A 23645-nucleotide genomic window follows, 5' to 3' on the forward strand; every position below is an offset into this window, starting at 1 on the left:
ATATCTGCTTCAAGAAAACTCAATTTGGGAAAACATCAAAATAAGTGAGTTTATTTGGGTGAGCTTACATATGCATATTATCTGTAAAGATGTACTGTACGTCATGCTTAAAAACTTGGACTCTGGAATAAAGCTTTGGTTCAAAGCCTGCTTCGACCATTTCTTCTTTTCTGTGTTTCTGGTTTGGAGCTATCCAATATGGATAATAACAAAACAACCCCCCTAGAACTGTTCTTGGAATTCGATGGGCTAATACTTATAAAGCACTCCTGTGGTGGTTTGAATAAAAATGGCCCCTAGGTTCACAGGGAGTGGCACTATTAGGAGGTGTGGCCTTGTTGGAGGAAGTGTGTCACTAAGGGGTGGGCTGTGAGTTCTGAGGTGCTCAAGCCAGGCCCAGTGTGGCATACTCTTCCTGCTGCCTGCCAATCTGGATGTAGAACTCTGCTCTTTTTCTAGCACATCTGCCTGTGCAATGCCATGCTTCACACCATGATGATAATGAACTAAACCTCCGAACTGTAAACCAGCCCCAATTAAATGATTTCTTTATAGGAGTTGCCATGGTCATGGTGTCTCTTCACAGCAGTAGTCAACCTAACTAAGACAACCCAAAAGTGAGCCTATTACCTAACTAATCATCAAATGACACATTATGATTTTCCCCCATTGTTTTGAATCCTTTTTTATAAGTATAAACATATGTATGCCCTCACATTTTGCATACCTGGGATGTGGCAGAAGAAACAGAAGGTGACGGAGATGCAGGTGGGGTGAGCAAGCTGCACGGTAAATTTAATGTAACATAGTGCTCATGGCTACAGATGATTCGCAGAAAGTCCAACCTCAGGGACACCAGGACACTTGGATTTGGCAGTGAATAGAGCTTTGATGACACCTTGGAAGGGTTGCATAAATAGGAGAACACCAACTGATATATTTTTTTCCTCCCACAGTAATAATGCCAGTAACAGCAGTTTGAGTCTCTGTGGTTTATATGACAACATACTTTCTCCCAAAATTATGGCAAATGGTTCAAGTGTAGAACTACAAGATCTACAGTATAAGTCCACTTGACTAACTTAGTCACATTATTTTACTGTCAATATTGCATTAATATTTCCACTTCTCAAAAATGTACTTTATGAGGGAAAAACATACTTCAAAGAAAGACTTCTTTTTAACATTTCTGTTTAATGCATTTATAATTGTCCACCTTCCCCAACTATATCACAGGCTACCTGGGGAGGCATACTGTAAGCTGATTTAATAGGTATAGTACCTTTTGAGTCAACCTCAACATTTGACAAGTGCAGGAGGTCATTAAGCCAGAATAAGGGTTTTTGTTGTCTTTTTTTTTTTTTTTTTAGACAGGGTCTCATTACATAGCTTTGGCTGTCCTGGAACCTACTACAGAGACCAATGTGGCCTCAAACTCACAGAGATATGCCTGCCTCTGCCTCCTGAGTGCTGGAACTAAAGATGTGCCACAATGCCTGGCTCAAAATAAATTCTGATATAATAAAATTTAAATTTTGGGGGGAAAGAATAGTGTTTTGTGAATATCTCTCAGTCAGTGCCCATGCATAGGTAATTTCTATGATCATAAAAGATAAGAAATAAAAATATCCAATTGGACTGGTCTTCAAAATTTTAAAGAGTATACTGCAAAATAGAATTGTTTAAAAAATTATTTTATTTCATTCAGATGAGTGTATCACCTCTATTTACATCTCTGTACCAGGTATATGTCTGGTACCCACATAAGTCAGAAGAGACCGTTGGATCCCTTCGAACTGGGGTTATAGACTGCTGTGAACTGCCCTATGGGTGTTGAGAATTAAATCCAGGTCCTCAGGAAGGGCAGTCAGTAGTCTCAACCACTGAACTACCTCTCCAGCACCCTAGAATTACTGACCAACAGTTCTCCAAAATAACCCATGGCCAGCTAGGAAGGGCTTCCTAAGTTTTAATCCTAAACCCCATGAGGATTCAAACTTCTTAACTTCTGAGATGGAACCCAGACATTGTATTTTTAAGGATTTCGTTAAAAATAAGGCTGGAGTCACTGCACTGTTTAGAGCAGCTAATTCAGAGATAAGATTCAGTATTTCCCAAAAGGTAACATTAATAATCAGTTGATAACATTTAAAAAAAACGTAACTTGCTGCCTGTGGACAAGGTCTAGGGTGTTTGCAGCTTACTAGTGGCAAGGCAATACATGACATTTTGAACTTCAGTAAACATCTGACCATGAGTCCAAACTAACGGTTAGAATTAAATAACAGCAATAACAACAAACTGTTTACTTTGAAGACCACTCCAAAGCAGGCATAGTGGCTCATACTTGTAACTCTAGGATGTAAGAGGTGGACCAGGAGTTCATGGCCACCCTCAGCTACACAGTGAATTTGAAGCTGTCCTAGGCTACATGGTACCTTATCTCAAATAAACAAATTAACACCCAGGCTAGGAAAAGTCCAGTTAACTGTGCATTCAACATAAATGCTGTACTTGCACAGCATACAGAGGCTGCATTCCATCACTAATTCTCTGACTATCTGCTTAGGGAAGGAAGAAAAAGTGAGTAGGGTTAATTAGCTATTCTGGGATCCGCTTGCTGTGGTCCTAGTGAAACACATTTGATGTACTTTCACCATAGTATTAATAACACATAACTCTGTGCTACTTTTCCATTTTAATACAAGTATATGAATGTGTTCTTGCAGCTCCAGCCCTGAAAACAGCTACCCCAGTATTGCAGTTATTTCATTACTGATTATGTATTACCTGTTTGTAGCAGGACTTTATAAGACTGAAGACAAATCCTCTGTCCATAACAGACAACAAATCATTGAGAAAGAAGGCAAGGCTTGTATTGAGTCTCTCAACCATTTCTGTGTCCTAGCAAACAGAATATAAGCAATAACAATGTTAGTGGGGAAAAGCACAGCAGTTTACTCTCAGATATAAGACACATCAATGGGAAGGTCATCCTCACCTTCTGAAACCGTGACACGACATCCCCGGCAATTGTGCTGACCAGAGCAGCAATGTCATCCATAAAACGTTCTGGAAAACGGGTTTTCCTTGGAGCGTCGAGCTTATCATTGAAGTACAAGTGGTGCACCATGCTCTTTACCTGCAGAAGGACACATGCAGTTCCCTGTGTTGTGCTTTATTTTATGAGAGCATCTTGCAATATAACCCAGATCACTTATGGGTTCTCAACCCTTCTGTCTCAGCCTCTCAGCATCCAGATTACACTTGTGCTCTACCCCATCTGTCTAATTTCTTAATTTTAAGCAAATTATAACGGCTCTAAATATTCTGGCTATTTTTTAAATATACCATGTAATTTAATAGTTAACTGAAATGTATTCTCATTTCCCAATGTTTTGATATGTTCCTTAAATATTTTCTATCTGCCAATAAAATGTCAAACAAAATAAAATCTTTCCACTTCCACTTTACCCTCGTAAATTATCCAACAAAAGGAAAAAAAAATCAGTGTATGTTAACAGAAATAAATTTAATTAAACAATTTTGAGACTCACTAATTTTTTTCATTCCATTGTTCCTAAACTAGAAGTTTTCAATGGTTAGAAACCGTGTCTTCGCTGTACTATTATCATCAATATCTATTACATAAAAATATTAGTTAATAATTTTGAGTGACTTCTATTTACAGAATGCTTCTGGATTTTTATTTTTATTTTTTGGTTTTTCGAGACAGGGTTTCTCTGTGTAGCTTTGTGCCTTTCCTGGATCTCGCTCAGTAGACCAGGCTGGCCTAAAACTCACAAAGATCCGTCTGCCTCTGCATCCCGAGTGCTGGAATTAAAGATGCCACCACTGCCCGGCTGCTTCTGGATTTTTTATTGTAACACTAGCAATGGTAATATGGCATTTAAACACTTAAATTTAAAGAGAGCTAGTGTGTCGACAGTATCCAGTATAGTCAGATCTTCTTTTTGAGGAAGTGGCAAATGAACACAGGTCTTCACACATAGGCAAGAAGTGCACCACTCAGCTGCATTCTGGGCTCCTCCCTCTCTCTGAGACAGGGTCCCACTGTGCAGCTCTGGCTAGCCAGGAATCCTCTACGCTGACCAGACCGGCTTCGAATGCAGAGCTCTGCCTGCCACTGCAGTCCTTCATTCCTTAGCCCAGCATCCAGGCTTCTTTCCACAAGGCCTGGGCTAAGATGTGTGCGCCACTATGCCCAGCTACAGCCAACTCTTGAACTGTAATCTCTGAACTCATATTTAAAAAATCTGAACACACATGTTAAGACTTCTGTTAAAGCCAAAACTATAATCCTCATCTTACAATAAAAGCAGAGAAAGTGAGCTTTTGGGCATGATCTATCCCAGGTTTACCTTTTCTAAAGACTAGTAAATCTGTGTGTGTGGCAGTTTCTATCTCAAATACAGGTCACCATCAACGCTGAGAATGACTGGTCTAAAAGCCCCTTTCATTTCCTCCTCTCCATCCTCCCTCCTCCTCTCCTGTCCTCCTCCTCCTCCTCTCCTGTCCTCCCTCCTCCTCCTCCCCTGTCCTCCTCCTCTCCTGTCCTCCTCCTCCTCCCCTGTCCTCCCTCCTCCTCCTCTCCTGTCCTCCCTCCTCCTCTCCTGTCCTCCTCCTCCTCTCCTGTCCTCCTCCTCTCCTGTCCTCCTCCTCTCCTGTCCTCCTCCTCTCCTGTCCTCCTCCTCTCCTGTCCTCCTCCTCTCCTGTCCTCCTCCTCCTCCCCTGTCCTCCCTCCTCCTCCTCCTCTCCTGTCCTCCCTCCTCCTCTCCTGTCCTCCTCCTCTACTGTCCTCCTCCTCCTCTACTGTCCTCCTCCTCTCCTGTCCTCCTCCTCCTCCTCTCCTGTCCTCCCTCCTCCTCCTCTCCTGTCCTCCTCCTCCTCTCCTGTCCTCCCTCCTCCTCCTCTCCTGTCCTCCCTCCTCCTCCTCTCCTGTCCTCCTCCTCCTCTCCTGTCCTCCCTCCTCCTCCTCTCCTGTCCTCCTCCTCTCCTGTCCTCCCTCCTCCTCTCCTGTCCTCCTCCTCCTCCTCTCCTGTCCTCCCTCCTCCTCCTCTCCTGTCCTTCTCCTCCTCTCCTGTCCTCCCTCCTCCTCCTCTCCTGTCCTCCTCCTCTCCTGTCCTCCCTCCTCCTCCTCTCCTGTCCTCCTCCTTCTCTCCTGTCCTCCCTCCTCCTCTCTTGTGCTCCCTCCTGCCCTCTCTTTCCCTGACCTCATTATTTTGTTTTTGCTGTGCTTTATTCCTTATTTATTAAATGTTATTTTTGTTAGAAGAAAATAGTCCCATGATCCAGACTTTCTAGTCCTAAGGAACAAAATGAAGAGAAAGGTGCCTAGCGCCAGAATTCCTAGACTTGAGCTATAGTCTGCTACCTACAATGTATATACTTTGAAGAGTTACCTAACCTCTCGGAGCCTCAGTACCAGAACTGCATAGTCACTGGATCAGCACTCACTTCTCTGGTTCTTTAATAGGTATGTGTGTATATAAGTATAGCCATGCTTTATATGACATGAAATAGTAATTGGTTTGTAGTGTATTTACTGAATTAAACAAAAAGTGTTTTTCTAATGGGCTGTAACTAGTATTTCCCTATGTGCTGGTTCACCTATAATAATAACAGTAAGTATTTATAAAGCTCTAAAATAATTGCTACAAAATCTACAGCATTGCCTTTATTAACTTGCACAGGCCAGCAAAAAAATGTCACATTTCCTTGATAAGTATCCAGGAAAAACAAGACAAAACAAAATCAAAACCAGAGTTTAAATGAAACTCACACTGTATAATTTCACCTCTATTGTCTTGGTGTCTATATTGTACATTTTGAAACAAATATGTATAACTTTGCTTTGGGGGAAACATGGGAATGAAATTTCTAAGATAACGGGAAAATGAGCTAATACCAAATTGCTTACTGAGTTAGAAAGGCTTAAAGAACATGCTCAGTTTGCTCACCATTAACTCAAAAAAGAACCAGGCTTGCTGCAAGGCTGACTCCCGAACGCCGCCACTGCAAACAACCCACTGCAAAGCCAGCTCCTCGTGAAAAAGCTATCCAGAGGGAAATCAAGGTTATTACCAAGGTGAAATCTGCTGATGACATCAACCAAGTGACAATGCAGGTACAAATGAAGGCATCATGAGAATAAGTGGAATAGCGCACATGAATCACTGGATGATGCAGTGGAGACACCCATTAACGAAACGACTACTTATGCATGAAGACAGTGTGACATGTTCAAAGCTGAAAAATTACATGTTATCTTGGAGTAAAATGTAATTTTAAAAGGGCAGCCAGGAAACAACTTCCTAAATTGCACTTGCAAACCAAAAACTAGACCAAAGCCTCACAGCCAAAAATTGTATTTTGTTTGCACTTCAAATACATCTTTGAACATACAATACACTCATCAACTTTGCTGGTACAATTTAGGAAACACCATTACAAATTTAAACTTTTCTATGTACTGTTACGTTTCAGGTGTTTAAGACGTAGTTGTAAAAGCAGCAACTTCCTTATAATGGATATGCATACAAAGCACTTGCAAAGGAGCACAGATCGCTATGAAGGGACTAACAGGACTGTGCGTAAGGGGCAGGTCAACATCGCTTACTAAGAGTGATAACTTTTCTAACTCATCTTCCTTTCCCTGGAGATTTAAAACAAAACAGAAGCAGTTACAGAAACAGAATTAAGATATGATACATTTTTCTGGTACTAAAATTTGATTATCTAATTTGAATGACTAAATTCTAGTCGATTCCAAAGACAGAAACATCATCTTACATAAACAAATCCTAAATGAGTGGTATGTCCCAAAAGGCACCAGACAAGCACTGCTTGTTCAAATGTATCTTTAGACACATCAAAATTATTTTAATAACTCAAATTGGTTCTGTAAAGAAACTTTCCATGTTTTGAACTGTTGGAATTACTTTCCCCCTCTATGAACTGTCTTCTTATGAATCTACCTTTTTAGTTGGTAAGCGTCCCGTTAATGTTTGTAAGAAACTTGACGTCTCTGTGTGCGAAGACATACGATTACAACTTCGATCCATAGCCTATGGAGTGGAGATGAATGAATGACCACATAACATTAACACTGTAGCGATGACTTCAAAGTTCAAGGACTACATACAATTTCCAACCATTTGTATTATTTCTGATCTCATTATGTTATTTTAAGCTGCTTTAAAAGCAAGTATGAAAATGGCTTCTATGTTTTAGTCTTGAAGGTGAATTACCTTAATGATTTTAACACAGAGTGCTGCAAAGGATGAAACCTATCTGTGTGACCCACACATGCACACATCTAGTGAAAACGCATGAAAAGAAACACATACTTCTCAAATGCTGTCTGACAAAAAAGAAGTCAAGAATTTTGTACTTAATACAGAAAATTACAACTTTAGAAATTTTACTTTTTCCTATTAAAAACACCATTTAAGTTGATCATAAACAAAATTAATATAAACCAGTTATAATATTAAACAGAAAATTGAGTTCTTTTTTAGGAATAAAAGAATTTTCCTTCAAAGCCAATACACAAGTGAGAAGTATATTTTGATAAATCATGCAGTTAGTTATCAAGCAACTAGTCTTAAATTACATGTTATAAATGTAACAAATTCCATACTTTGCAACACAGTACAAATCAATGGTGTTTTCCTTCTAGCACTTACTCTGGCAACATACATACTGTACACTTCAGATTTATTTATATTTAACTTCAACTTACGACCAGTCTTTCTACTTAGTAATTATGAAAAAGAGATAAGGTAATAAGGGTCACAGGAAACGGTATGTTTAGCTATACTTTAAAGCAAATAGAAAACTGTTGGTTGTTTTCTACATAAAAATTTCCTACTAATAATGTACAAGCCTTGAAGAGAACCTGTTATAAAACGATTAATGCATAATCAGCAGGCACGAGACACTGAGACAGGATGTGAGGAGGAGGCAGGAGGAGACAGAACAGAAAAGGAGAGCATTACTGGTACAACTGGTGGTATTCATGCATAGTAGTTGGGAAATGTGCTAAATAAAAATACACACTTATAATGATTAAAAAAAGCAAGCCACTGAAATCACAGCATGTACTAAAAGGTAATGTTCTAAAGGGAAACATCAGCAGCCAATAAAGAAACCTATAATGTAAACACCACCTGTGTTGATTCTGCACTTGGACTGGGGTTGGATCCCCATGGGGCAGCTTTTGGACCAGTGTTAACCCAGGAATTGGAGCGATCTAAACCCTAAGCACATAATAGAAAGCAGTTGGAAAGGAGAGAAATGTTACATGGTGCATGCTATGAATTATTCCTAAAGAAATCCAGCCCTCCCAATGCAAAATATTCTTCATTAGTACTGTTAAAGCAACCAAAAAACCTCAGGTACATAGAAAATATTAGTTCATTCACCTTATCTTATCAAATAACCTATTTCTTAAAGAAAGGAATATTAAGCATAGTATTTAAAGATCATTTCAATGTAAAGTTTGCACCATGAAGTGCAAACCATAGAAATCTCTACATCATTACCCTCAAAATGCTTCTTAAATATGGTACAAAATCTCAACCGAACTGAGACTTAGGAGGGAGGCAGGGTGTGGGGGGATGGTCACTCTTTGCTGAAAGATCTTAACTTCATTTCATTTCTTACTAGCCGAAAGGAACTACACAGCAAGAACCCTGCAATTCTGTTTGACCTTGCCTCTTCTTTCTTCTCGAGAATAGAAAACATGAAGGAAAATATTATTCAAAGGAACAGCTAGATCTGTCCCTTCCTCATAAGTGAGCGTGGAGCTGTGCTCCTTTTTATTACTATTTGTCAGTGGATAGAATGGTGGACCATCCTATTTAATTAAATATCATAAGGAAAACATTATGTCTCTCTAGGAATTATATCTTCATCATCACTGTCATTAAATTTTAGTTACCTATTAATAAATATGCCAGAAACAAAGTACTGTTTTCTGAAAGAGATTACTGATTCCTGGTAAGTTAGCTGAGGCTTGACTGAATTTCCCAAGCCTAAGAGATCATCAGAATCATGTAAAAATGCTTTACAAAATTCAGATTCCGTGCTCTACCCCTCAACTTCCTGACTTCAAACTCAACTAAGGGCAGAGGACCTGCTTAATGGAGTTGGAGCAAGTTGTAACAGATGTTTAGATGAGTTAAGGACAAGAATTACAAGGATAACCCAAAGCCACCTGATTAAAAGTATTAAAGCAAAGAATGTACTAGAACTAGAAACTACCAAAGTTAAGACTGCTTGGGGGGAAAAATGTTGGCACAGTAGTAACCAGCTCTGTCAGGACAGTAGGCTCCTTAGGAAGATTCCCAACATCAAATGCCAATGTGCTGGTCCCAGGCCCCACCACAAAACAGTTCAGTCAGAGTAGACGATGGGAAGGCCCACACATCAGTACATTTTTTTTTTTTTAAATATCTCAAGAGAAATTTTTAAAAGCTAAAGAAAGAAAAATAACCACTGCTTGGAGTTTTGACTTTATGGAGAATATTTACTCTCTTCTTCCCAAGCGCAGAGCTGTTGAAGTGACCATGTTAACATGATCACCCATTGGGGTGATCTGAATGCAAATACCCTGCAGAGGCTCACAAGGAGTGGTGGCACTAGGAGCTGCGTCCCTGTTGGAGGCAGTGTGTCACTGGGGCGGGCTTTGAGGTTTCAGAAGCTCGAGCCAGGCCCAGTGTCTCTTCTTCCTGTTGCCTGCTGATCAAGATGTAGAACTGTCAGCTCCTTCTCCAGCACTGTGTCTGCCTGCACGCCACCATGCGCCACCATGAAGACAGCAGACTAAACCTCTGAACTCTAAGCCAGCCCCAATTAAACGTTTTCCTTTGTAAGTGTTGCCATGGTCATGGTGTCTCTTCACAGCAGTAGAGACCCTAACTAATTTTCCTTCATTTTTGACACTATCTAAGATGGGGGTTAAGGTTCATATACAGGCTGCCATGCTTACTAATTTAAAAAATCTAAAATAAATGACTTTTTTATTCAGTTTCTCATCCACAAAATAGAAATAATGATAGTCTTCCCTTGTTTTAAGGAAAGTCAAAGTATAATGACTTGAAGGTGACAGATACCAGAAGTCATTTATACAAAAATTTTCCAGAGATTAAAATTTTGTATTTTAATTATTTTTTGTTGAGTATGAGTATACTGCCAACATGAATGTATGTGCAACCTTGTTTAATAATTCCTTTTTAAAGTAATTTATGGTAATCTCAACATCAGAATATCAGTTTGCTGCCAGTTATACTTCATATATCCAACATTTATGCTCTGAACAGTTAGAATTACACATCAAAAGGTAATTAGAGACAACATGTAGTAAATTAGTTTGTGAAGCAAATAACTTTCATAATTCAAATGTTATCAAACTGAATTATATATAAAAATAAAACAGTCCTTAAATTCATTACGGAGAGATACTAGTGTAACAACTTTCTAGACCTCTAAGAAACAAGGCATAGGTAAAATGTACCCAGCTGTGTGTTTGCTTTTGCCTAATGCCAATACTATTATTTTGTCTTATCCTGTAGGTAGACAAACCTTTGAAGGGTGGAAGCAGAGTTCAAGAAGCTACTCTTGAGGGGAGCAGGGTTGGAAGACAGGGATTCTACAAGAAACAGACAGGGACAGCCTGACCTGTGAGGCCTCGGGTAACAAGACTCTGTCAGGATCTGAGCTGGGAGGGGAATACATGGATATTTTGGTCAAGAATCTGGTTTCATTTTGCCTATGTCATGAGAATTGAGTAAAACTGAATCTAAAGATAATGGACTAATTAGTTTGTGTGGCATAGGAAATTTCAAAGCAGGAACAGTCAGATGGTGATAAGAAGGCAGCTGTGTGGCACTGGGACAACAGGAAAGATATCTTGAAGGTGAACTTTCATCCCTCAGAGGTGCTCGATCTTATGAAAACCTAAATTCATTTAAAGATTAAAGTTTAAGTTGATGGGTTCCCTGATCCTCAATAGAAACTGTCTAGGAAAGTGTTTCCCTGGGGGAAGCACACTGAAGCTGAGACAGCTGTGTTCCAAGGAACCCAGATTACAGCTTGAAGTGACAGTACAACTTGGCAGCGCCTCTAACTGACCCTGTTTGTCAAGGTATGAAAGTTGCAAGACAGAGAAGGTCATGGAAAGCAGCTGATGGCAAGCAATACACGAGAGTGTTGGGTCCCTGGAGGAGGCCCCAGGAGGCCGTTGTACAAAGTTCTGAAGATAAAGCCTAAGTTTCAGTGAAGACCTCAAGATATCGGAGATGCCAAAACCGTGAATTAAGAAGAACCATGGACACATATGGGAGCTGTCCTAGGAGAGGATCTGAATGTTTCAAGGTCAGCAGAGATGGAGGGGTGGAGTTACTCAAGCCTTTTGGAACCCAGCTGACTATACTATAAGCCCCAGATGCCAGACATGCAGCTGCAGGCTTTGGTCACTGCCCAGCTGGATTCTGGTATGGCTTTGCTGTGACCGTTTCTTGTTACATCCCACCCAGTTCAGTTCTTCCATTTGGGGATGGGAGTATTTATTCTATCATTATATGTTAGAAGTATTTAGCCTGCGGTGTGGGTTTGTGTGTGTGTGTGTGTGTGTGTGTGTGTGTGTGTGTGTGTGTGAGAGAGAGAGAGAGAGAGAGAGAGAGAGAGAGAGAGAGAGAGAGAGAGAGAGAGAGAGATTTGGAATTTTAAAGGGTAGGAATTATTCATCACTTTGAGGATTTTTAAAGATGGAGTGAATGCACTTTATATTATAACTTGGTCACAAGCCTACAGGGTCAAGGATTAAAAGTGATTTGTTGGGGGGCCAACTGACAATGGTAGACTTGTGATGATTAGTACTATCTACTTGACAGAATCTAGAATCACCTGGGAAATGGTCCTCTGAGTATACCTGTGGGGGATTGTCTGGATTACACTAAATGTTATGTGAAGGCCTCTCTATTAATTGTAGGCAGGACCATTCTCTGGGCAGAAGATCCTAAACTATTTAAAATGGAGAAGCTGAGCTGAGACTTGCATGCAACTGCCCCTTTCTGCAACTTTACCAAAGGTGCAAGGTGGCCAGCCCGCCAAAGCTCCTGCCACTGTGACCCCCGACACAATGGACCACAAACTGTAAGTGTGAGCTAATGGAGACGCTTCCTCTATCAAGGTATTTTATCACTGCAACAGGAAAAGACACTAACCACTGGCTATACAAGACCTAAACAGGGATCTTAGGTAGGCCTCACCAGGAGGAGTCTTTCTTACATGATCTGAGAGAGCTGGTCATAGGTGGATCATGCTTAGAGGAATGATACAATGTGACTTAATTTCTTCTGTGCATTTTAATTTTTAAAGCAACCCAACTAGATTTAGTGAACAGAAGGTAAAGGAACAGCAAGGTAACATGCCACGGTTATCACAGTAATTCAGGGAGACTTGCTAACACCTCACACTAAGATGATGGGGATGATAAGAAGTCCTACAAAAAGTCTTCAGTTCAACCTTCAGCACAGGAAAAAACAGAAAATCAAACCAACCAAACAGAAAACCCCAAGGCTCTCCTTTAACATATGTGCAGTCTGAAAAAGGATTGAGGAAAACAGTTAAGTGGAATCCCTGAGAAAGATTTGTACTGAAAGGTAAATTGAAGGATGATTTACCTAGCATTTATAAAATAAATAATACTGGATAAAAACAAGATTTGTACAGTAAGAGATTATCAGAAAAGGAAGACCTCAGATAAAAATATGAAAAGATAGAAACAGTAAACTATGAAGAAAACAGACAATGTGAAGTCTGAGAAGCCAAGTAAGCGGAATAAAAGAAAAAGAAACATTTGTGACAAAGACACTATCAGGAGCAGAGAGGTGTCTTGGAGGAGGGCTAGGAAGGTGGGCTACTCTTGCAGAGGCCCTGAACTGGGTTCCTAGCACCCAGTTAGGCAGCTCACACCTGCCGCAACTCCAGCTCTAGGGAATCTGATGCTCTTGTCTGGCCTCCATAGGCACCTATATGTACATGCACACATCCACACACGCAAACACATAATTTAAAATAAAAAACCATTAAAGACACTGGCACATCAAATAAACCAAGTTTGGATACATAACTATTGGGTTTAGCAAGGTGGAGAACATGTGTAATATTAACCAGTGCAGTTTGGGAGAGACAATAGGAAAATTCACCGAAGACAGTAAAAGAACTGAAGACAGAAAGTATACAAAATAAAAGATCCAAAGATACAAAGTACAAGGGGTCCTACTTTAGGAGACAGCAGAGGTGGCGTATGGCACATACCTTTAATCCCAGCACTGGTTCCAGGACCCCACCCCCACTCCCACAAAAAAAAAAAAAAAAAAAAAGGTAGCAGAAAATAGCATAGAAAGTAGCAGCAGAAATATAGAGACTTTGTGAAGTGAGAAATAACACACCTGTCTATGGAGGAAAATGATTCAATACACAGGAAAGAAACTGGTAATGCAGGACAAGAGATGGAAGAACTCCTAGACTGGCAATCCTCAGAAGGTGAGCAAAGCGGGAGACTCCCAGACAGGAAGCTGGGGTCTGAAAACAAAAGGCTCAGCAGCAGGCAGCAACTGGCAGACATGACAGTCAGAATCAACCAGGGGAAAGTTAGGTGGCTAGTGGCAATAAACGAGGCAGAATGAAGGAGTGAAAAGACCACAGAAGGACTAGCTGGCAGCAGTGAGGGAACTGCCCGTGAGGCTAGCTGCCTGTGGGAGTTTGAAAATGGCCCCCCAGGCTCACAGAGACGGCACTATCAGGAGATTCGGCCTTGTTGGAGTGGATACAAGCCAGCCCCAGCTAAATGTTCTCCTTTGTAAGAGCTGCTGTGGTCACGGCGTCTCTTCCCAGCAATAGAACCCTAACTAAGACACTGCCATTTTTCAAGACATGGAAGAGGCAGTTAATTGGTTTTAATGATGGTTTCAAGTTTGAGAAGAAAACAGAAATTGAGGTTTGATTGTGATTAGAATATATAATGGCTGGTCCTGACTAGTTAGGAAGAAGAAAGAATGTTAAGACAATCCTCCTCTCCTTCCAGAAAACAAAACAAGATTAAGTGATGAGAAGCTGAATGGAAGGGACACTACCCGAGTTGGGACACTAGAAAGACAAACTGAGAACGGTGGGACAACAAAATGCAGGAAACTGAAATCATGAAGGCTAGGTTACTGGTACTGAAAGACCTAAGACCATGACTGAGATAAAAGACAGTATCTCTAAAGGAGAGGGCCGCTGAATCACCTGGTAATAAAACAAGAACAAAGCAAGAATAGGCACCAAAAAATTTAGACTCCTCACATTTTATGAGATAAATATTATTAACATTAGGGAAAAATACGAGAGTAATTATCATTTCTTCCAACAGAGGGGAAAAATGTGAAACTACTTAAAATAAAATTTAATTAGATCTGGGCTGGCAGCACATACCTGTTATCACAGCACTTGGGAGGCTCAAGAGAGAGAAACAGGAGTTCAAAGCCAGCCTTGGCTACAAAATGAGACTGTCTCAAAAGAAAAAAAAATTAATTACGACAGGACGGAGTTATTACAAGACAAATTTTCATGCTGTGATGACCTTTTTCTAAAAAAAGAAATTAATACACACACATATATATGTATACAATTTCATATATATGTATATATATATATATGTACAGATTGTTACTACATTCCATTTAATGATCTTTTGAAAAGCAAAACTAATCAATTAATATAGAACTCCTTGTTCTAAATCTTAAAGTTATATAACAAACATATAGAGTAATTGTTATATGAGGCACAATGTAAATTCTATAGAAATTAAGGGATCCTTTTTTTTTAAAGGAGATTAAAAAATTTTTTAAATGATTTATCTATTTTTTATTTTATATTCATTGGTGCTTTGCCTGCATGTCTGTGTAAGGGTATCAGATCTCCTGGAACTGTAACTATAGAGACAGTAGTAAGCTGTTAAGAGATCTTTTTAAGGTAGTATCTTGAAGAATATGCTATGTATAGCCTTTGGACAATAAATATTTGCGGTTCACAAACCTGACTCATTCTACTACTGAACTATACTTTGTAGTATGTAAGTGCTAAGTATTGCCCCTACTAAACAAGAAACAACTGAGAGTAAAAAATAAGATTAAAAAAAATCTTGAGTACTTTTCCTAAGCTTAAACTCAGGGTTATCTTTTTTGTTTTTTGGTTTTTGTTTTTTTTTTGTTTTTTTTTTTTTGGTTTTTCGAGACAGGGTTTCTCTGTGTAGCTTTGGAGCCTGTCCTGAAACTCACTCTGTAGCCCAGGCTGGCCTCAAACTCACAGAGGTCCGCCTGCCTCTGCCTCCCGAGTGCTGGGATTAAAGGTGTGTGCCACCACTGCCCGGCTACCTTTGTGTTTTGGTTGGTTGGTTGGTTGGTTGGTTTGGTTTGGTATTTTTTCAAGACAGGGTTTCTCTGTATAACAGTCCTAGCTACCCCAGAACTTGCTTTGTAGATCAGGCTGGTTTTGATCTCACAGAGATCTGCCTGCCTCTGCTTCCTATGTGCTGGGACTAATGGCATGTGCCACCAACATATTTTATGTGTAGAAAAGTAATTTTTCCTGAATATTTTTTTATGTGATAATAATAGAGGCTCTGAATAAAGTATAAGTGGGTCTTATAAAACCTAGATAGCCTCTCTCGTCTAGTGTAATTACTAACCATCATTACATGATCACACTTCTCAAATCCTAGTACAGTCCACACAGGTTCATATGAAATGTAGCTCTATTATCAACCAAGGCCAGTTACTATTTTGGATGCTTTCCTGAAGGAGGAACTCACACTTGAACTCAATGACAATATGTTTCTTGTACACATCAGTCACACAGGTCTCTCCCCATGCTATAGAATTGATCTAAGAATTTTTCACATGATGGGATATCAGACAAGTTATATGTGATGATTTATTCTGGACAAATTTTAGAATTTGGCATTTTTTAATGCACAATGTATAGACCAGTTTATAATAGTGAACATATTTAATAGAAACATGAAAACTATTTACTGGCAGAATAGGAACATAAACTTCTTGCTTATTTCTAACTCAAGTAAACCAGAAAACAATTCCTTGCTTATTTTGAACTCAAATACATCTTAAAATGAAGAATAAATTAAATACTTGGATAACTGTCATAAATGGATAGCCATGTCTTCAGTTTACCTTACTGCCAATGATTGACCGAACTTCATCATCTGGTGATGTGGGAGTACCAGATATATCCGGATTACTGTTGCTCAGGCTTCGAGAACGATTTAAGTTAAGGCTTGCAGGTCTCACTGCAGACCTAGCCATTGTGGCATAATGCACTGATCCTCCCAAACCCCCAGGACCTAGAGTTGCAACAAGAAGCACGTAATTAATAAGAGAGAAAACCAGAAAAAGACCCCCCAAAATAACTGAACACTTTACAAAATCCCACAAAAATCATGAATTGCTTTAGTTTCTAAATGAAAAGTAACACAGGTTTTCTTTTTTTAAAAAATCATTGGAACTAAAAACACTGAAGAACCAATGACAGCTATATGAAATTCTACTTCATAACAGCTGACACAAATCATATGAATTATAAGTAAAAATCACTCTCTTAAATGCTTCTATATTATATGAACAATAAAAAATGAACTGAATAAGAAACCTTGCCTTTTTTACTCAGACACAGTAGTGACTAGGACACAAAATGCCGCAGCTAATACCTCTTCTCTCCCTTTTTCCTACTTTCCACTCTGCCCCTCGATATATGGTCACATACATTGGGAAATCCAATTATTACCAGTATCACATAATGAAAAGTAGATGAAAGTATGTTTTTATTTCTCTATCTTCGTGTGTGATGTTAAAAATAACAAAATGGTATCTTTGTTTTACACACATACAAAACAAATAAACCTAAAGACAATTCTAACAGCCTAGGTTTTTTTTTAAAAAAAAAAAAAAGCAAAGAATTCCTTTGTCTGAATAAAATCAAGCATTTTATTTTCTTTTAAACGTGTTACATATAAACACAAATACCCAGCAATTATATTCATTATCTACATCTTTTTGTGTATATGGGTGCACATGTATGTATATACTATAAAAGAGTGTGTGTGTGTGTGTGTGTGTGTGTGTGTGTGTGTGCATTGAAGCCAGCTATCAACCTGAGCTGTCTTCCTCACTTGCCTGTCCCCTTAGATTTTAGAGATAGGGTCTCTCAACCTGATCTCACTGATTCAGCAGAGTCACTGCTCAGCGAGCTCAAGGGATCCTCTGTATTTCCATTATGGGATTAGAAGTCTGCATCACTGTATGTGGCTTAACAAGGGTTCTGAGCCCAAATTCAGGCCCTCATGCTTCTATGATAGGCATTTTATAGAATAAGCCATCTCCCCAGCTCAATCTATGACTCTGGATTACTGAATTTATTTCTAAATGTCTTACTGAAAATGACACAAATCTGTCAACTAATTAATGTATATACTTTTTTTAGGCCAGGAAAATAAAAAGGTTATATGTAAAATATGCAAAGTCTTAATACTGAATCAAACAAAAAGGCAGATAGAGAAGCATTATGGGTATACCACTGTCACCTACATGCTCAGATTCTCAAGTTATATAGTTAAAAATCAAGATAGTAAATTATGGGTCAGGATAAAAGACAAATGTTCATCTTTTCACAACAGTAACAAAACAAAATTTCTGGGCTAAAGCTTAAATCAATAACATTGCCAACAGCTGCAAAGGGGCACGTACCATCATCACTAGGGACAAGTTATTGCTTATACAGCAAACAGGTAAGCAGTTTCAAAAGTTAAATAATTAACTAACAAACTAAATGGAAATACAAACTCAAACATCCCTCACAAACACCACTATCATCAACATTATATGAAAGACAAGTAACTAGCTGAGGCTTTAATATTCAGAAAGCTTATGTTATTTTACTGGTCATGAAGAAATTGGGACACTTTCTAGACAATCATTTTTATGTTACTATGGACCTTATAGGATTAAGAGAAAATTATCAGTCTACTATGTATCTCCCTAAATGTCTAAAACCATTCTGAATGGCAAATAAAATATTCTATTAATTTTAACAAGAAATGATGAATGTTTTCAGAGATGGATGAAGTGATTGTCAAGGTTCAGTTCTAATAATTAACTTAATCAAGTTCTCCAATTCAACTTAAAGGAAGATGTATATATAATGATGCTTTAAAATGAAACATAACCCTTCAATGACTAGCACTGTGAATGTTCCTTAACAGAGTAAATAAATGTTGTGAATGTATAGGTCACACAGTGGACTACATGATTGCTTCAGGATTGGCATGAATATGAAAGACAGTTTAATACTAAAAAGAATAAAATACCTGGTGATGGTGAATTAGGATAAGTATTTGGCAGGCGGAACACATAATAGATATATGATGCAAGAAGGTTGTTTCTGCCATGCTGGTCATGATTTCCTTCTAAGTTTTTGTGAAGTCGATTTATAATAGATGCCATAGCTTCAAAAGATGCTTGCCCTAGATTAACTTTTCAGAAAGAAGAAAAAATATTTGCTTTAATGTTTTTACATTTGCAGTTCCACAAAAAGAAGGTTCTTTCCTGTTTACAAAAGGCTATAAGTAGAATGGTAAGACACAGTAAGTGTATAAAAATAGTACATTGATTTTGATATTTTGAAATAGCTTGACAAAAATTATTCTTGAAAAGAAAAGGAAAAATAACCCATTTTATAAATTTAATGTGAAAACTGTATGGTTAGATTCGTTAAAATAAAGGTATACAATGTTCTGAAAAGTGATACAAAGCACAGAGAAACCCATCTTCTATACCAAGTCGAGAATTAACTACTCATTTTAAAGATGACTCTGAAAATCTAAAGAGCATACAATAAGCATCTATTATTTTTAAAGAAATTTAAAATAATAAAAATAAATCATTTAAAATATTACTATGAATAGAGGATAGTGGGTAAGCAACTTGATTGAAATTACTGAATCTATAAAAGGATTAGAAGGGGGGGATAGAAAAACAGAAAGATGCAAAGCTCTTGACATGACAAAATACCACCACCTACTCACTCCATTATCCATGTTGATACACCTTAAGAACTTTTTAAAATCAGAATTCTGACAGCACACTGTCAGTCCTGAAGAACTAGGGCTATTAAACCAAGCAGACATCTGAAAAGGGTGCCAGAGTCAGGTCTGTGATTTATTTATCAGGTCAGGAAATTATGGACAGATAAATGAGGCCAATTAAGTTTCCTAAAAGTGAAATAATCAAGTGAAATGGCTATGTACAAGATTAAAGAACATGTCCTGACTAAGTGGACAAGAGGGCAGAGAGAGAATCCCAAGGCTCAGCAGCCTCCTGTTTCCTGGTTAGCTCCTTTCCTTCCCCTCACAGTGGTTACACCAAGTCAGCAGAATCCTTTTCAAAGCTAGGTCCACGGGTGGAGAGATGGCTTAGTAGTTAAGAGCACTGACTACTCTTCCAAAGGACCCAGACTCAATTCTCACCACCCACATGGTGGCTCACAACCATTTGTAACTCCAGTTCCAGGGGATCTGATGGCCTCTTCTGGCCTCCATTGGGTACCAGGCATGCATGAGGTACACATACATATACATACACTCAGGCAATATACCCATACACATAAAATAAAAGTTAAATTAAATTATATTTTAAAAATCCATCTTACTCCCTTCTTAGCAATTCTCCCCTTCTACATCACCCAGGACATGCATAAAGCTGAAAGGCCTCAAATCTATCTACAAATTTATTGGAAACTAATGTTCCTATCACCTTTCCAAAAAAAAAATAATAAAAAAAAGCATACGATATCTAACTACACTTTCATTTCCTGAACTTGCTTCAATGGTTAAATCTTTTCTCACTCCATTTTCTTGTATTTTTCTCTTATTTTGTAAATGATTTATCTCAGTATGTAAACATTCACTTTTTAATTCTTATCTTGTTTTATGTGTATGGGTGTTTTGCCTGCATGTATGTCTGTGCATCACTTGTATGGCTGGGGGAGGCCAGAAGAGGGGTTTGGATCCCTTTGAGCTGGAGTTACAGATGGTTGTAGGCCTCCATGTGGATGCTGGGAATTGAACCTAGATCCTCCTGAAGAGCCACAAGCGCCTTAACTGTTGAATCATTTCTCAGCATTCTCAAATTCATTCTGATGCTCCACTCAATCTAGCTTTCCCTTCTAACCGAACTTTGTTTTGGTTTTGTTTTGAAGACAGGGTTTCTCTGTGTAACAACTTAGGCTCTCCTAGAACTCACTTTGTAGACTGGGATGGCCTCAACCTCACAGAAATCTGCCTCCTCGAGTGCTGGGATTAAAGGTGTGTGCCACTACCACTAAAGATTTTATTTTTACTTTATGTGTATGAATCTTTTGCCTGCACATATATAAGTATACCACATTAGTGCCTGGTGCCCAAAGATGCCAGACAAGGGCATCAAAGCCTTTTAGAACTGGAACTGCAAATAGTTGTAGGCACCATGTCAGGTGGAAATCAAATCTCTAAACCAACTTCTTACATTTCTTCCTTTAATTATATTAAACTGTTCTTAAAAATTTCATCACTGGGGAGGCAGAGGCAGGCGGATCTCTGTGAGTTCGAGGCCAGCCTGGGCTACAGAGCAAGTTCCAGGACAGGCGCAAAACAAAACAAAACAAAAAACAAAAAACAAAAAAAAAAAAAGAAAAAAATTTCATCAGTGGACACTTGTTAGGTATGAGATGTACTCTAGAGCCGTTGCCTGGGTTGAATTTTGGCTGTGTGGTTACAGCTGAATGACTTTAAGCAAAACGTTTGAACATGTTCATCCCTGTACTCATCTGTGAAGTGGTGGTGTGGTGGTGTGAGTAAAAAGGGCCTCTGTAAGCTCAGACATTTGAATGCTTGGTTCACTGCTGATGAAACTGTTTGGAAGGATTAGCTTTGGGGAGGATGTGTGTCACTGAAGGTGGCCCATAGCATTCCCAGCCTGCCTGTCCGCCTCATGTGTACAGACCAGAAGTTAGTTCTCAGCTACTGCTTCAGCACCGCCTGGCCTTCCTGTCTGCTGTCATGATCCCACTATGATGTCATGGATGCTGATCCTCTGAAACCGTGAGCCTCAGATTAAATGCTTTCAGAAGAAAGCTGCCTTGGTCATGGTGGGTTGTCAAGGCACTAGAGGAGTAATTAAGACAGGACTACCCAAGGTTGCTGAGAGGATTTCATACAGCAATAAAAAGAAAGCACACAGTGCTATGCTGACCAATGCCTTGTTGTTGTTGTTATTATTATTATTAATTCCATTTCTACAATCCTGAACAAATAATAACCTTCTTTTCTTCAAAGCCATCCACACAGTAATCTTACAAACCTGAGACAATCCTTTCTTCCTTGGTCTAGTCTCATGTGCCTTGTATTAGGACTCTATCATTTTGGTAGGAGACTTTACATGACTTCAAACTTGTCTCTGTCTTTAAATGTTTCCATTTTCAACCCATCTCCACACAGTATCTTTTGTGTATGCATTTCTGTATGTGAGTGCAGGTGCGTGTGTGCCATAGCACAGGTGTGAAGGGTACAGATGTGCTAACAGCACATGTGAGGTCAGAAGCCAACCTCAGATGCCGGCCTGTCTTCTCCCTTGTTTTGAGACAGGGTCTATTTGCTGGTTTTCTACTGTGTGTATCAGGGTATCTGGCCCATGAGCTTCCAGGAAGTCCTTTTCTCCATCTTCCACTTCCCCACAGTAATGTGGGCATTGCAGACACTCACACTACGTATCTGGCTTTTGTATGGGCTCTTGGAGACTTTGAACTCAGGTCTTTCACACTTGCTGGACTTATACCCACCAAGACATCTTCCCTGCCCCTACACAGTATGTCTTTAAAGGTAACATTTGGTCACATTGCTTCCATAATTATAGCTAGATCTTAGATCTTTCCAAGGCTAATGTTTCCTATAGAATAATTTTCTGGTTTCAGAACATAGGGTAGAAAATCCTACTATTACCTCATGTCCCCACAGCACCTCTACTTTATAGCTCATTCTTTACAAGCCTTCCCATAACTTCCCAAGTTCTTTGTGTCTGTGTTACATGAATATGGTTTCTCCTCCTTGAACAGGACTTAAGAAGAACTATTCATCTGTGAGTACTCGACTCAAGGACTTCCCCACAATTGTCCCTAAAAGAGCACATATCTCAGGTTGTGAACAGACACCTCCTTAGTGCCACCGGTTAACAAAATCTTAATAACAGAGCAGCTCGTATCTTTCAGACTTAATTTCTTTCCCAGATTTTTATTTGGAAAAGGGTGGAAGTCAGAAACGGTTCTTTTTTCAGAGTACAAAAGAGAATAATTACAGTGATTCTGAGAAAACACGGAGAAGAGACAGATGAAAATGAAGAATGGACAGACTGGACGCTCTATGAAATGTAATAGGACTGTCTACCGGCCACTCTTCGTAAGTACTCTACGAGAACTTAATAGCAGGGACCAAGCTTCGGACAGTGTCGATAAGTATCAGATTCATCATAAGTGCTTAATACACCTTTGGTGATTGAATATTAATTTGTTTGATTAATTTGTAGTTTGATTAAAAGTCTATAAAAATACATTTTTTTCTGGCACATACAAGTCAGCAGCACCTTCTCACCTCCTCCCACTGCAAACACAGCAAACAGAAATCATGATTCTTTTTAAAAGCTAAGTTAGAAATTCAAAATTATAAATTTCTGATTCATCCCAAGTAAACTTAATTACCTATTTGGCCAGCAATCACAGGAGGTCTAACAACTAAAAGTATTAGTTTATCAAGCAGAAGATGAAGAAATCGGACTACTGGCTCCAGCTGTGAGGAACTCAATGCTGAAATGCTACTCTTCAGTTCATTTTCTAAGTTGTTTTCCATGATCCGCATATCTCCAATTCGAACTGGGAACATGTGTTCATCCAGAGCATTGACAAGAGCAAAGAACTTGTCCAGATAAGGATCCTAAAACAAAGAACAATTTCAGAGCTAAACAATTCTAACCACATTAATTATCAAACCCAGAAGAACTGCAGAACATCAATATCTCTTATTAATCAATAATGCAAAAAAGCACATACACGTATATACAAACATTGTTTCTAATTTAATATATCCCTTCTTACTCATCATTTTGAAACAGCCACATCCTAAATACCATCAGTTACTCAAGGAATCTTTGAGACCGATGGAGGATCTCATTTTACTAATTTTTTATAATGGTCTTACTAAATTTTTGGAGCTCAATTCTTGTGGCAGGCACTTTACCGTCTTCCTTGTTACAGCATGCAGGACAGGAGCTGGGTCCTTCACCCCTTGTCAGATGTAGTCTGTGGGGATGGGGACTTGAAAGACTGACTCTTACTTTCCTAGCGGTGGCTGGTGGTGTGGATCTGCACCATAGCAGTGGGGACTCTCATGCTCCTATGCAGGTGCCAGCCACTAAGTTTCTCTGACACCACAGAATGCTAAGCTCCATGTTCTACAGTAACAGTGTCCTCTCCTCAGA

General features: G+C 39.1%; 1 protein-coding gene across 9 annotated transcripts in view; it reads right to left on the bottom strand.

The window, feature by feature from the left end:
* Positions 1–23645, bottom strand: part of Dock7 (dedicator of cytokinesis 7) — a 186940-nt gene that overhangs the window by 59423 nt on the left and 103872 nt on the right. For 3 of the 9 annotated variants that reach the window (XM_036180181.1, XM_036180180.1, XM_036180188.1), the window contains exons 20-29: positions 22870–23101; positions 18452–18616; positions 16263–16432; positions 8193–8282; positions 6999–7088; positions 6641–6676; positions 5982–6077; positions 3002–3142; positions 2791–2904; positions 728–898 (exon numbers count right to left, since the gene is read on the bottom strand). In XM_036180181.1, coding sequence (XP_036036074.1) covers positions 728–898; positions 2791–2904; positions 3002–3142; positions 5982–6077; positions 6641–6676; positions 6999–7088; positions 8193–8282; positions 16263–16432; positions 18452–18616; positions 22870–23101 — 1305 coding nt within the window. The remainder of the gene's footprint in view (positions 1–727; positions 899–2790; positions 2905–3001; positions 3143–5981; positions 6078–6640; positions 6677–6998; positions 7089–8192; positions 8283–16262; positions 16433–18451; positions 18617–22869; positions 23102–23645) is intronic. The other 6 variants (XM_036180182.1, XM_036180183.1, XM_036180187.1 and 3 more) reach the window with 4 other exon arrangements.

The sequence above is a fragment of the Onychomys torridus genome, chromosome 2 (assembly GCF_903995425.1).
Source record: "Onychomys torridus chromosome 2, mOncTor1.1, whole genome shotgun sequence".
In the NCBI taxonomy this organism is placed as follows: Eukaryota; Metazoa; Chordata; class Mammalia; order Rodentia; family Cricetidae; genus Onychomys; species Onychomys torridus.